Genomic DNA, 13,953 nt, shown 5'->3' on the forward strand with positions numbered 1-13,953 from the left:
GAGGCCGGGTCTGTGTGCCCGCTGAGGCCGTGGGGCTGCGCTGAGCTGCCTCCCGAAGTGGCGACCACAGCCAAGCTGACAGGCCTTGTTCTTGTAGGATCTGGAGATCTGGCCCCGCGGATGCTGTCGCTTTGAGCAGGACAGGCCCCTCCCAGGCTCCCTCTGCGCAGACCCCCTACCTCTCCAGGGTGGAAATCACAGACCCTAGAGCTGGACCCCGGCTGGGGTCGGGGCAGTTCCCTGTTTCCTCACCAACGGTTAATTTATGAAACCTTCCCCACCTTATAAAACCAACCCAGAGGAGTGTTTTAAATTCGCACTAACTTTACTGCATGTAAATTTACAGCTAGATAAAATATATTTTACAATAAAATAAATTTAAGGCACAATTTTTATAAGTTTGAAAAAGTGCCGCAGACGCCCCCGAGCGCCAGGGAGGGACAGGGCCTCGTCCCATGAGCTGCCTGTCCCCGCAGTGTCTGACTTCTTGGAGGAGTTCCCTGGTGAAGGTCGTGAGTGTGTCAACTGCGGGGCCCTGTCCACACCGCTCTGGCGCCGGGATGGCACCGGCCACTACCTGTGCAATGCCTGCGGCCTCTACCACAAGATGAACGGGGTCAACCGGCCGCTGGTGCGGCCCCAGAAGCGCCTGGTGAGTGTGGGACCCAGCTGGCAGCGTGGGAGTCCAGACCCAGGTGCTGCGTTCTGGGGATGCCCCCAGAGGGGTGACGGCGCCTCCCCACTGCTATGGGGGGAAGGGACAAAGGACCTCCTCCCTAAGCTTGAGGCTGCGACTTGGTGGGGTCTGCCTGTCTCCCAGTCTGGATAGGGACAGTCTGCTGGGGGCTCAGCCCTGTGGCTTTGAGGGTGACTGGGTGACAAGCTTCTTGTCTGGTGGTGGGGGCACGAGGGGCCTGGCGTGGGCTGGACGGGAAGCTGGATGCTGTGTGGGTGCGGCATTAGGGGACACAGCAGGGGCGTTGGGTCCGCTGTCCCCGATGTCCCTTTGGGGAGCACTTTCTACCTGATCCTGAAGGGACGGGATCAGACCAGGGCTTCGGCTGTTGGTTGTTCGGTTGTTCTCTGGACAAATCTTGTTTTCACTTTTGGTTCCTTCTGCCGGGGCCTGGTGGGAGCTGGGCCTGGGAGCCGGACTTTTGCCCCAGGCGGGGCAGAGCTCCGGAAGCTGAGCAAAGAGGTGAAGTTGCTTTGCTCTAGTCTATACGGTTCACAGGCGAACGCTGATGTTCCCGTGACTGTGTAAGGAAGGGGAAGGGACTGCTTGATTTCGAGCTGTGTGAGGCAGCGCTGCCAGTGGCTCCTGCTGAGGTCTGGGCAGGGGTACGGTGCTGGGGGTGCCGAGCCTTCTGGTCTCACGCTGGGATGAGTCCTGTCAGGGTCAGTCGGCCGGTTCTGGCCGGTTCTGGCCAGTTCTGGTGCAGCAGGCCCTGGCAGGGGTGGAGGGGGCTGATCCCTGGCTGACACTGTGGGGTAGCCCAGCCACACAGTTGCCATTCTGGGCTGGGTGGGGGGCTCAGCTGCAGGCCTTTACTAGAAACCGAAGCGGCTACGGGAGCATCGGGCCATCCTCCGAGCCCCAGACTGGGCAGGTGGGAAGCAGCAGAGCGCCGCTGTTTGCACCCTCTGTTTTGGCCTGGCGTTGGGGCTCTGTGGGTTCCCCAACCTTCCTCCACTCACACTGTGTCTCTCAGAGAGAGGGGGCCCCTTAGAGTCCACATCACCCCACACTCTCATCTCTGCCCCTGCATTCATGACCCCCACCCCCTGGTGTGCTGTACCGCCCGTATCTGGTGTGTCCCTCATTGAGGGGAAACAGGCTAAGAGGGGAAGGTACTGGGGGACCCCAAGCAGCAGGCCAGCCCTCCTCTGGCTCTTTCACTCTCCCTGTGCCAGGCCCCGAGCCAGGTGCCAAGGACACACTGGTCATCGGGACAAGATGGTGTCCCCACCTTTGTAGGGCCCACCTCCCAGCAGGAAACCCCTGACTTGGGGGTGGGCAGGCAGGGCTGCCATTTAAGCGCTGAGATGGTTATCCTCACAACAGCCAGAGCCCTGGGCACCCAGAGCCCATGGCAGACCCTGGGTAAAGGCCAGGACTGTCCACCTCAGGGTCCCCTGAGTCCCCCTCACGCTGAGCCCCCTGCCCCTGTCCTGGGTCTCCTGGCCCAGGCCCCTGGGCGATGAATTCAGGAACTGTCCCCGCGCCGTGTGGTAAAGGCCAGATCAGACAGCTCTGCCGAGCACTTCGGCTTTGGCTGGCTCTGTGAACAGGCTGCCTGGGCACTTGGCCTGGTGAGGCCTCTGCTTGCTGGTCTGGGGAACACAGGGTACTTAGGGTGCCTGCTAAGGGGGAGAGCCCCGGAGACCGCTCATCTCCCCAAGGCATGGGCCGTGGAGGGTGCACAGCCTGGTCACCATGTCCAGGCCCACGCTGATCTGAGTGTGGAACACGCCCAGGAAGTTTTTCTCAAGTGGCGCCGGGGGCTCACCTGTCTCTCCCCAAGCGGCATCTAGGGGTTCACTCTGGCTCACTTTGGGATTCCTGCCTGGCATTCGGGGGGGCAGCCCCAATGCTTGCCCTGTGGCTGGTCCCGGCAGGGCCAGGCTGGTGTGGAAACCGAGACTCTCAGAGAGTCCCGGGACCAGAGCTTGAGCCACATGGCTCCCGCCACGATGGGGCTGGGCCCGTGGCCCCAGGCTTCCCCCCACTCCAGTGTCTCACTGTCCCTGTGTGTGGCCAGACCTGAAGTCCCGGGGGGGCCTCCCCAGGAAAAACTTGTCCTGACCTTTAAATGACTACAAACACCCGAGAAGCTTGTCACCAAGATACAGGAACGTGACAATAACAAGCACCCTCCCTGCAGGCTCATAGCTGCTGCCCTCTGCGTGCCATGTGCCTGCTTAGTCACTGGCAGGCTGGGGTGCACCTTTGGCCTGAGGTCTCCGTCAGTGTAGACAGGGCGGATAGTTGTGGTGGTTTCCGTCACTGTGGGTGGGCCAGGCGCTCTGCAGCCCCATCAGCCCCCCTCCTGGACATTGGAGCCCGCAGCCCAAGTCAGGGACAGTAGGCTCGTTGGCCTATGGCAGCCTGGTGCCAGCTCCGGGAAGTGGCAGTGCCGTGGGGGCCCAGTGTTCTTCGCTGAGGAAATTGGACCTTGACTGGGGCTCTGATGTTCACTGGCCAGGTGTACCTTCTGGCACAGCCCTGCCTCGCAGGCTCTTGTCCCCACGAAGTTTGCCCTGAGCAACAGGGACACAAGCTTATCGGGTTAATGTCCCCCACGTATGTCTCCCCTTCCAAGATGTGCAGGGGACCCGTTTGAAATTGGAGCCATTTTTCGAGGCTGCTGCACGCACATGTGACCTGCAGCTGATTTCCTTCCCAGTGTCCCTGCTCGTGTGGAGAGTGCTGCCCCCGCCCCGACTTCCTTGGGTGCCCCAGAGCTCAGGTGGCTCTGCTGGGCCCGCAGCCTTTGAAGTTTCACTTCATTTGAAAAGAACCGACCAAATCAGAAAACCAAGTGCAGCGGAGGGAGCCTGGCAGTCAGGGCCTGAGAGTGGCCCAGCGCTGGTTCCGCTGGGAGGCAGGCAGATGGAGGCTCAGTCCGCCCTGTGTCCGGCCCAGGAAGGTGGTTCCGCCCACCTGAGGGCACATGGCCCCTCAGGGCCTCTGAGCCCCAGTTTCCCCTCTGAAACGAGTCTAGTGAGAGGGCAAGCTCAATGAGCAAACACATTGAATTTTTTTCATGGTTGTTCTTCCTCCATTTTCTTAATTTTAATTTAATCTCCAATTTCTCAACTTGGATCTGTGCTCACTGTAGGAATTTCAGACGTGGCTTCCCAGTGTCCCCTCACACTCCCTGGGAGAGGGAGGCTGGGTCGCGTGCTTTGGGGGGGCTGGGTGCTTGTGTATGTATTCTGCATGCAGGCACCCTCTGTGTGCACAGCTCCCAGCACCGAGGGGCAGATAGAGGGGGGGCAGGGGGAGACCCTGGTGTCCAGTGAAAGCAGCTGCTCTCTGGACGCGGTCGGCCGGTGGCCTCTGCCCGTGGAGAGGTCTTTCCAGGGCCTGTGTTTTCTTGGGAGTGGCTGGTGCCCAGGCTTCAGACAAGCCCCACTTCCTTCCCCGGCCATTCACAGGGGGCAGGTCTGCGCCCCTGACCGCTGACCACAGCCTGGGGGAAGTGGGTGGTCAACAAGGCTTGCTACCCTCAGTCATTGCAGAAGGAAGGGTCCTAGAGACTGCTGACAGGTGGGGAAACTGAGGCTGGCCCTGTCTGCCGACCCCTAACCCCCCAGGTCAGGTTCCTTTGTGGCTTGGCTTGGCAGTCTCTTGATTGCCCTCGGGCTGGGAAAGTTTTAAGTATGGGGTCCTCATGGGCTTCTGTAGCAGATGTGGCCTAGGCTGGCCCTGGCTGCACGGGGACCAGGCAGGGGCAGTACAAGTGGAGGAGAGGATGGGACAAGTTCAGGGGCATCTGAGGCAGTGGCTGGTGAGGAGAGAGCAGCACCCCCAGGACAAAGTCTGGGGGCAGGTAGCTGGGGAGGGCTGGTGCCACCGGCAGGCGATGTTGCTGGAATGCGGGGAAGGACTTTGGGTCCGAGGTACCTTTGGGGCCCTGGGCCTGGAACAGAGCATCTGGAGCTCCCGGGCTATGGGTGACAAGATTCCACCCAAACACCAAAATGTGAGTCAGGCAGAATCTGTGCTGAGAGAGAGGTGGCTGGGCTCTGGGTGCCGGGGATGCCTGAGCTGGTGGGAGGGCCCCTCAGATTCTCTGCCCCGTTAGGTCCCCAACCTGAGCCTCAAACGCCTGCTTTCTCAGGATTCCTGGAATTAGTGCTGTCTGGGCCCCATCAGGCACCTAAGCATAGGGAGGTTTGGGGTCCCTCGTCAGATATGGACCTGCAGGCTTGGGGGTCAGCTCTGCCGGGACACACGGGAAGGAAACGGCCTTTGGAAGGTTCCGATGGGCCCAGTCTTACTCTGACATGAGGCACGATGAGGCTGGTGCCCTCAGCCCGCTGTCCAGTGGGGAGTTGTTGACTTATGCCCATGCTGAGTCCCAGGTCCTGGGAGGCAGGTGTCCAGAGGACCAGCAGGTCCCCACACGTCCAGCCTGGGGCCTGGCCTCTGGAGGTGCCACTCACTGTAGAAATATGGGGTCTTCATGAGATCCTAGCCCCACAACAGGCCTGCGGTAGATCTGGTATCACCCCCATTTCACTGCTGGGGAAACTGAGGCCCAAAAGTGACGTGACCTGTGCCAGGCTCATGGGGCATGGACTTCAGGACAGCCTCACAACACCTTGGCGGCCCCACGGGGGGCAGTCCTGGCTGCCAGTCAGTCTGAGTCCACTTCCATCCCCCTCCTCCAGCTGTGCCTAGCCCAGCAGCCCAGAGCCTTGGGCCCCCAGCACCGGGTCTCACTGGCCTTCCCCTCCCACAGTCCTCGACCCGCCGTGCCGGCCTCTGCTGCACCAACTGTCACACGACCACCACCACGCTGTGGCGGCGCAACGCAGATGGCGAGCCCGTGTGCAATGCCTGCGGGCTCTACACCAAGCTGCACGGGGTGAGTGGGGCAGGGTGGATGGGGAGAGGCCGAGGGCTGCTGAGCCTGAGCTGGGGACAGGGATCCCCAGTTGGGTCACTTGACCAGCCTTCCTGGCACTTAGGGACCAGGGGGCTGGGGAGGAATAAGGTGGGTGGGGCTGGGGCTGGCCGTGTTACACATGGGGCCCCACATACTGCTACTTTCAGGCCCATTGTGCAGATGGGCTCACTGAGGCTCGTCACGTCACTGTGGCTCTCTCACAGCCATTCAGCCAGGGGCAGCAGCTGGACACTTAGTCTTGCCTCTGCACCCCAGGGTCCCCCTGGCCCTGACGGCTCCAGGAGGCTGGGGTGGGACAGCTCCTCCACCCGCCTGGAGGGAAGCAGCAGCCCAGGCGGCAGCTCGCCCAGCAGGGCTCCTGGCTGTACAGGGCCGAGATTAGGGCAGGGGCCCCAGGGGCGGGCAGGGAGAGGGACCCGCCGCCCACCCCTGCATGTCTCTGCAGGTGCCCCGGCCCCTGGCGATGAAGAAGGAAAGCATCCAGACTCGGAAAAGGAAGCCTAAGAATGTTGCCAAGACCAAGGGCCCCTCAGGTGCAGGGCCAGGGCCCCAGGTGCTGGGTGGGAGCTGGGACCCCAGCCACTAGTCGCTCCCAGCCCTCTGGTGGGGCTTGTGGTCCCTGAGGAATCACCTGGACTGTCTCACCTTCCACCATTCGAGGTTTACATGTCCGCTGCAAACACTGTCCCCCACCTGTTCTGGGATGGCTCTGGTTGGGGGAGGGGCAGGGAGCTCCCCCAGCACTGAGGCAGGAGGGACGGGCTGTGTGGCAGCTTCTATAAATGCCCCACCTTTCCTCCCAGGGTGCCCAGGGAACACCACAGCCTCCCAGCCGTCCTCCATCCCTATCCCTGAGAGCTCAGCGGCCACTCTGAAACCCAAGCCCAACCTGGCATCCCCTACTTGCCCTGGGCCCTGCGTCACCTCCCAGGTAAGGCATATGGACGGGGTGGGTGCCCAGAGCTGGCTCCCAGGCACCTCCTCAGGGAAGCCCGACTCCCTGGCCAGGCCAGGGCCCCTGCAGGCCTCTCCCGGGAGCTCAGGGCTGGCCACACAGCTGGTCGTTGGTACCGAGAGTTGACCTGTGTTAGACGCGGGCTGAGAGCCCAGCATGTCATCACGTCGACACTCACAAGAGGTCCCCCTCTCCATTCCAGGAGTGAGGGGACTCCTTAGGGTGAGGTTTCCTGACCCCACAATCCCACGTGAGGCAGCCTGGGTTCCTGAATTTATACACATCCCTGTCCTCCCTGCAGGCCTCCAGCCAGGTGGACGACCCCCTGGCTCCCAGCCACTTGGAGTTCAAATTCGAGGCTGAAGACTTCCCCCTCCCCTCCATGGCCCTGGGCTCCCAGGCTGGACTGGGAGGGGCCCTGCGCCAGGAGGCCTGGTGTGCACTGGCCTTGGCCTAGGTTCCCAGTCACCCACCAGACCCACCTCGTGACCTGTGTCGCTCCAGCACAAGGGTCAGCCCACCGGGCCACCCACCAGGAGAGACAGCAGCCAGCAGGATCTCGAGGCACTGGGCCTGCAGCGGAGAGGCCTGGACAGATGGCAGTCAGGCCCCGGAGTGGGGTGAAGGCCTTGGGGACAGAGGCTCGTGCCCCCCCAATAAGGGACCCACAAATGCTGCATGAGGCTTCACACCACTCTGACCAGGGGTGCCTACCGCCAACCTGAATTCTGTTGTCAATACTTGCCACTGCCATGTTTACAGGTGGCAGCTGCTGGGAAAAACTCAACCTTTTGTTGTGAAAGCAGGATCACAGACGGAATGGCCAAGGCCAGGAAGACACCTCTCCTCTAAGCGCAGGGCTGCCAGGGGCAGGTGTGCAGGCCATGCACGCGCCACCCCCCCCCCCCCCCCCCCCCGGGGGAAGCCCTGCACCTCGCCGTCCTCGCAGACAGTAAAGACCTTGTTCTGGTTGAATCTGTGTGTGAGCATCACTGACAGGCAGAGTGAAGTACCTGAGCCTTTTCCGACCCACAGGCTGCTGGTGGGGTGAGCGCACATCCGGGCTTGTCTGTTGTCCCAGCAGAATTACCTATCACACCCCCTTTCTCCTGCAAAAGTCCTTCGCAGGTCGGGTGGTTACTAGTAAGTTGGTCCTGCCAACTAGACACAGCTCTGCCCACGGGAGCTGATGGGTGGCTGCTAACAGCTTAATGTTGGAGGCAACAGGGAGTGGAGGGGAGTGGGGCACACCCTGCCGGAGGGCCATGGCACTTGTACCCAGATGCTACTTTAACCAACAAGACCTCCTGGTTTTTCCAGGGAAGCCAGAAACTGGAATTTTTTTAAAAAAAAAAAGTAAAGTCTTCCAATTAAAAGCTTCTTTCCCCAACTCCCAACTTGATTCAAACCAGCTTCCAGAATGTCCGCTCACCTACAGCTGCCCCTTGAGGGCAACCAGCCCACTTTCCACACGCATTCCTTTTTTCTTTTTTTAAGACAAGCAAGGCCATAAGAAAATATGTAAAATAAAGACCTTGATTTTGCCTTCCTGTCTCTATCACCTGTGGAACTTCCCGGCCTCGCGCGAACACGTCCAACATCAGACCATCCCTTTCAGAAATGCGTCCCAGGGGCCTGTCTGCTGGACATCGCTGGCCAGCTTGGGTCACACAAGGACCCTGGAGGGCGCCTGCAGAATGGATGATGCCTTCGAGGTTGCCGGGCATTGCCCAGCCTCTCACACACGGAGCTGCTGCAGGGCTTGGGCCACATCAGCGCAGCCCCGGGGCCTGTAGCCGCATAGGGCAGCGGTCGCCAGCTGGTGGTCCGTGAGGTCCAAAAGGTTGGCGACCGCTGGCATAGGGAACTGCACGGCCAGTGCCAGGCTGCAGAAGAAACCCCTCGTGGGCAGGCCAGTCTGGCAGCTCACTACCAGCACTTCCCACAAGCAGGCTGGATGGGAGAGACGGCAGCAGGCAGTGCCTTCGGGTTGTGCCAGGTGCACCTGCCTGTGGCCAGATGTGAGATTGCTGCTAGAGAGAGCTGGCTGCCATCTCGTCTCCATGCCCACAGGTTTCCCAAGAGACTGTTCCCGGTGAGGAAACTGAAGCACAGAGAAGTTAGGGGGTCTCCCATTTCCTCGCCAGCCTCCCCTCCCGCCTCAGAGGGAAGCTCTGCCCTGTCCAGCCCCATCACTTGCCCTTCCCCCTTCGAGGGGGTGGACACCTGATGAGAGAAACTGAGGCACCAGGGAACACAAGGCATCAGGCCAACAGCAAGGCCCACCCACGTGAGGGCCCAGGTGTGGAGGGGCTTGCATAGCATCCTCACAGCACAGTGCTGCTGCCAGGAGCCCAGTGGCTTCTGTCGGAAGCTGTTTCCCCATCTGTAGGTAGGGGAGGTGCCCTGGCCTGTAATCCACGCACGCGGGCATGGGCCCAGGCCCCAGAGTCCCCAGTATTGGAGGCAGCACTCACACTGACCAACCACAGGCTTCCTGGAGGTGGCAGTGGGGCAGGCGAGGGGGCGGGGCTGCACAGATGCAGGGGTGGGTTTGGCAGAGGGAAGGAAGAAGCCATCTCTCCCACCTCTTTTTGTCATTTTTAAGGACGTGCCCAGGATGAGCGAGGCTGAGCCCCACCTCTGGGCATGGCGTTGCTGCTAAATTTAAGCCTTTCTCCCCGAGTGCCTACAGCCTTAATATAGCCGCTGGGCACCCCTTCCTGCAGCCCTTCCTCCTGCTACAGCCCCCAGGCTCTGCCCTCTGGTCACAAACAACCGGACACTGGGCTGGCAGGCCTGCAGCCTGGGCCACTTATCATAGTGACAGGGTGGAAAGGCCACCTCATGGCCGCTGCCTGACTGCACCCACTTCATCTCCAGCCTCTCTGCCCAGGGAGCCCGAGGAGGGGCGCCACCTGCAGCTGTCCCCGCCCATCCGCGTCCCAGAGGCCACCGAGCCCCCACCGGGCTCCGCCCTGGTGCCTGGGGAAGGGAGAAGACCCTGCCGGTGAGCACACAGGGCATAGAAAGGGGCGACACCAGGACCTCTCGTCAGAGTTTCTTAAATCAGAACAATTTTAAGGTGCCCTTCTCCCAACCTTCCAGCCCTTGGTGGCTCACTCCAGCTGCAGGGCAGCAGCCAAACGTGTCCCAGGGACACTCCTGCAGGCTTGGTCCTTGAGGCAGAAGCACCCCCCCACCTCCCCCCCCCCCACACACACACACACACACGTCCTTGACGATGGGGTCAGGGTCTGTGACGTTCACCCTGCCTTCCGCCTGCCTTGCTGCAGGTGTCAGCAGCATGTTCGCTGCATGCCCCCTGGGCTCTCGGACGAGCACCACCCTGAACCCCTCCAGCCCAGCCATGCCCAGACCCCAGAGCCTCTGGGGGCCGGGCCTAGGGCAAAGGGGCTCAAAGCCTCCCGGGCACTCCTGGGGCCAGGCGGGAGGGACCGAGGAGCCGGTCCTGGGGGAAGCGCTGGGCACCAGGTCGGGAGAAGACCAGGTGCCTCAGGGAAGGGATGGTGTCCTCCCCGCTCACTGCTCTTTCCTTTGCCACAAGCCCAGGGGAAGTGGGTGGCGACTCGGGGGCTGTGGTGTGGACAGGCTGTGTGGACAGAGGCCCAAAAAGAGGCTGATGAGGCTCCCCTGGGTCCCGGCCCCCACATGGACCCTTTTTGGCAGACGAGAGGCCAGAGGGGTGGGGCCCCCTGAAGTTGGGAGGCTGTAGTGCCTGTTACCCATACACATCACATCTCGGCAGAGCCTGGCAGGCCCCTCGGAGCCTGGGTGGGGGTGGCTAGCCCTCAACGGCCACGCGGAGGCCCTCGCAGGCAGCCCCCCTACAATGCCCTGCGAGGCCCGCCAAGATGTTGACATGGACGGCTCCAGCCGACTTATTTATTATCTGATAAAGGGCTCGCGGCACCGCTGGTGGACAGTGTCTGGCTGCACTGGGGCCTGGGGGAAGGAGGAGGGGGGTGGGGGGGACTGGAGGCCAGACCAGGCCTCTACATTGGACTCCAGGGCAGGACGCACAGAGGAATCTGGGCTCTTCCTCCCCAGCCACAGCCTTTCTTCTCCACCGCCCTCCGAGCCAGCGGGCCAAGGAGACAGCCAGCTCCCGCCCGGAGCTGTCCCTGGGGACTCCCAGCCTGGGTGTCACACCCCGAGACCTGTGCCTCGATGCCAGGCCCTGCTCTCACCGGTCCCAGGAACCCCCGCTGGGGCCCTCCTCTACCCTCCCACCCCCTTGGCCTGGAGCTCAGACTTTCCATGATGCAAATCTGGGCGTCTCTCCTTTGCTTCCAAATGCTCTGGCCCAGGTGCCGCCCCAGCAACTGCTCGGCCGGCTCCAGCCATGGTGGCCCCGTGGCCTCAGGGCCCCCCTTTCACGGCACCTGCGTCCACTCTTTGGTACTGGGGACACTTGTCAGCCTCCAAACACATCATGGCTCTGGGCCTTTGCATGTGCCGCTCCCTCGTCTGTGCCTAACCGACGGCATGTTACTCAGGGCTTGAGACCCTGATGCACCTCTTCCGCACGCCTCTCTCAGGCTGTGCAAGGTGGCTCCAGGGTCGCCTCCGGGCAGAGCCGCCGTGCCCTCCCTGGGGCGGCCCTTACACAGTGGAAACAACCTAGATGCCCAGTAAGAGCAGGGGAACGTGTCCAGTGAGCTTTCCAGACCGCGTTGCAAGAGCATCGGACAAATCCAGCTTATTCTGAAGTGCTTCTCCCTAAACCTCCGAGGCAGCTTTTATAACCAAGTGACAACAAAGGCGGCCTCCACGGGTCTCCACAGCCAGCCCTGCCGACCAGCCTCGCTGCCTCCTCGCGAGGGCGGGCCTGCATGGGAGGGGCAGTGGGGGTCCAGGACAGGTGACCTGGCCACAACCCCAATTGGTCCCTTCCCACGGGAGGTTCAGCAGAGGCAGGTGACGGTCACTGTCCCTTCTGCTTGGCCTCTGAGAAGCCTGGGAGGCGGGCAGGCCCCAGCTGGGAGCAGTGGCGCCTCCCCTGGCTGGTCACTTCCCATCTGTGCAGCCTCAGCGTAGAGGCCACCTCTTCAGCCAGGCCCTGCTTGTCCACACTGGTCCAAGCAGACCCCACCCTGGCCCCTCCTGCACCTCGGCCTTCCTGGACCTTGTCCACCTGTAACCACGGATTTGGACGCTCCCACGCTCCCTCCGTCTCGCTGCAGCCCGTGTCCCTGTGAGAGCCAGCGCCGACCGACTCGGTGGGGAATACATGCATGAGCAAAGAGTCTGGCCTGGGGGTGCTGACCAGCCCCTCCAAGGACCAGCCATTTGCCATGGGGGTGGGGACAACACGGGTGAGGTGAGGTCCCCAGAGGAGGATTTGTGGGGGGCGATTCACGGGAGAGAGAGGGAGAGGAGCCTGTCCGGCCGTGTGCAGTGGCACCCTGCCCAGCTGCTCCTGCAGGGGTGGAGCGTGCAGGCGGCCCTGAGACTGTCCTGCCCCAGGCACGGAGGCCGGCTCTCGCCTCCGCACCAGTGCCGCCCTGTGCGTGCGATCAGGAAGGGGCTTCCTCGAGTGGGCCCTGGGAGGAGGACGTTCAGCTGTTGCCTCCCTGGTCCCAGACCACCCGCCTCCCCCTCTGAGCAGGCCCCAGGCCCCTGAGGCTCAGGGCCGAGGCCAGTTCAGACGGGGGAGCCGGGGCCTGTCCTGGGTTTGGGGTGTGGCAGGGCTGGATGTTCCCACACCTGGACAACGCCTGCAGGGACTGGGAAAGGACAGAGGCCACTGGAGGGGCCTTCAGAGCAGGGCACACTCAGGGTGGCCACAGGCGGGCAGCACGCAGCGGGACCAGCCTTGCCCGGAAGCCCATGGACACTGGCCAGGCTGAGTGCTGGATTCTGGTTCCCAGAAACTTGGAATTGACTCAGGATGGAGAGGGACAGAAGCCCTAGCAGGGTCTGAGGGCTTCGTGTCTGACCTCTGAACTCATTACTCCCGAGTGGGTCTCTTGTGTGTAAAACGGGCCAAGTTGCTCAATATAAACATTTTGGAGATTACACAATGGCCACGCCCTGTTCTGGCTTGTCTTTGTTTTCTAACACGCAGAGAACTCAGAACTCGGTCTCGACCCCCAGAGGCCCTGGTGGCCAGGAATGGGCAAGTCAAGGTGGACCCACAGTAGGCCATGTGCCTGGACAGGGAGGGAGGGATGAGGTCAAGAGGGGCAGGCCAGGAATGGAGAGACCCAGATGGATGGAGGCAAACACAGAGAGACACAGAGAGACAGAGACACACGGAGAGGCAAAGCCGGACCTGACCCCCTGACCCCGCACCGCCTTCGGTCTGACGGCCACAGCCCCCTTTCCTGGCGGCTGTCCCTTCCCACTCTGTGATGCTGCTGGACAGGCCCCGGGGGGTGATCTTGGGGCCAGTGGGGCGAGGAGCACCGGGCCGGCCACGTGGGCGGTGCGGCAGGGCCTCCCATGGAAGAAGAGCAGGTGCCGGGGAGGCAGGCAGGGTGGGCAGCAGCAGACCAGGTGAGAGTTTTTCTAAAGATTCTGAAGGAAATATCAAAAACCCGTCATGCCAAGTTGAGTAGGACCGCCGGCCCCGGCCAGGACCTGCCCTCTCCTTTGCACTGGAGCCTCCTAACAATTTCAAAATGGGGAGGGGGCGTTGGGAGGAGTCAAGGCAGCCAGGAGCCCCCTAGGATCCCACTGAGAGCTCAGAGGTCACCCAAGAACACTGGCCAGCTTGAGGCCACCAACATGGTCTGCCCCTGGGGCTGAGCACAGCCTTGACCTGCCTAATAAACTGTGGGGCCTGGGCTTGAATTGGAGGGTGGTGGCCCCGAGGAGAACAGGCGCTGGTCTCCATCTTGAACTTGGCACCACTGGCCCATCTGCCACCCTCGGGGTCAAGGGCTGGGGGAAGGGAGACAGATGAGGTCTGGGCACGATGGGCGGTGTGGTTTCCTCAGCTGAGCTAGGAACCGTGATGAATGGCTTTGGGGGCCTTCCCTCAGGGACCCAGTGGAGGGCAGTCGGCCCCACCATGAGCCCCTCTGAGTCTCAGTGCAGAAGCCGGAGCCTGAAATTGCCACAGGCACCTGGGAGAGTGGAATGACTTGTCCTGAAGCTTCTAAACCAAACACAGAAAACACTTAAAACAGAGCCTCCTCCAATCACCAGCACCCTGAGCGGGCGTCCCTGTCCCCACCCCCGGCTGACAGAGGGCAGCTCCTCGACCCGCGTCCTTCTCCCTAGCTCCGCAGGACTTTCTAGTGAAGATTTAGGACACCGCAGCCCAGCCCCGCTAACCTCCTGACTAAAATACTAGGTCCATTCGCTTCCTGCAGCAAAGTCGTCCTCTCC

At 62.0% G+C, this 13,953-nt stretch overlaps 1 protein-coding gene across 1 annotated transcript in view; it reads left to right on the top strand.

Annotated features, from left to right (window-relative positions):
• Positions 1 to 7,935, top strand: part of GATA5 (GATA binding protein 5) — a 52,680-nt gene extending 44,745 nt beyond the window's left edge. The window contains exons 4-8 of the mRNA XM_014532773.1: positions 477 to 652; positions 5,472 to 5,597; positions 6,085 to 6,172; positions 6,443 to 6,570; positions 6,896 to 7,935. Coding sequence (XP_014388259.1) covers positions 477 to 652; positions 5,472 to 5,597; positions 6,085 to 6,172; positions 6,443 to 6,570; positions 6,896 to 7,051 — 674 coding nt within the window. The 3' untranslated portion in view covers positions 7,052 to 7,935. The remainder of the gene's footprint in view (positions 1 to 476; positions 653 to 5,471; positions 5,598 to 6,084; positions 6,173 to 6,442; positions 6,571 to 6,895) is intronic.
• The last annotated feature ends 6,018 nt before the right edge of the window (positions 7,936 to 13,953 follow it).

This window comes from Myotis brandtii, unplaced genomic scaffold (assembly GCF_000412655.1).
Source record: "Myotis brandtii unplaced genomic scaffold, ASM41265v1 scaffold915, whole genome shotgun sequence".
NCBI lineage: Eukaryota > Metazoa > Chordata > Mammalia > Chiroptera > Vespertilionidae > Myotis > Myotis brandtii.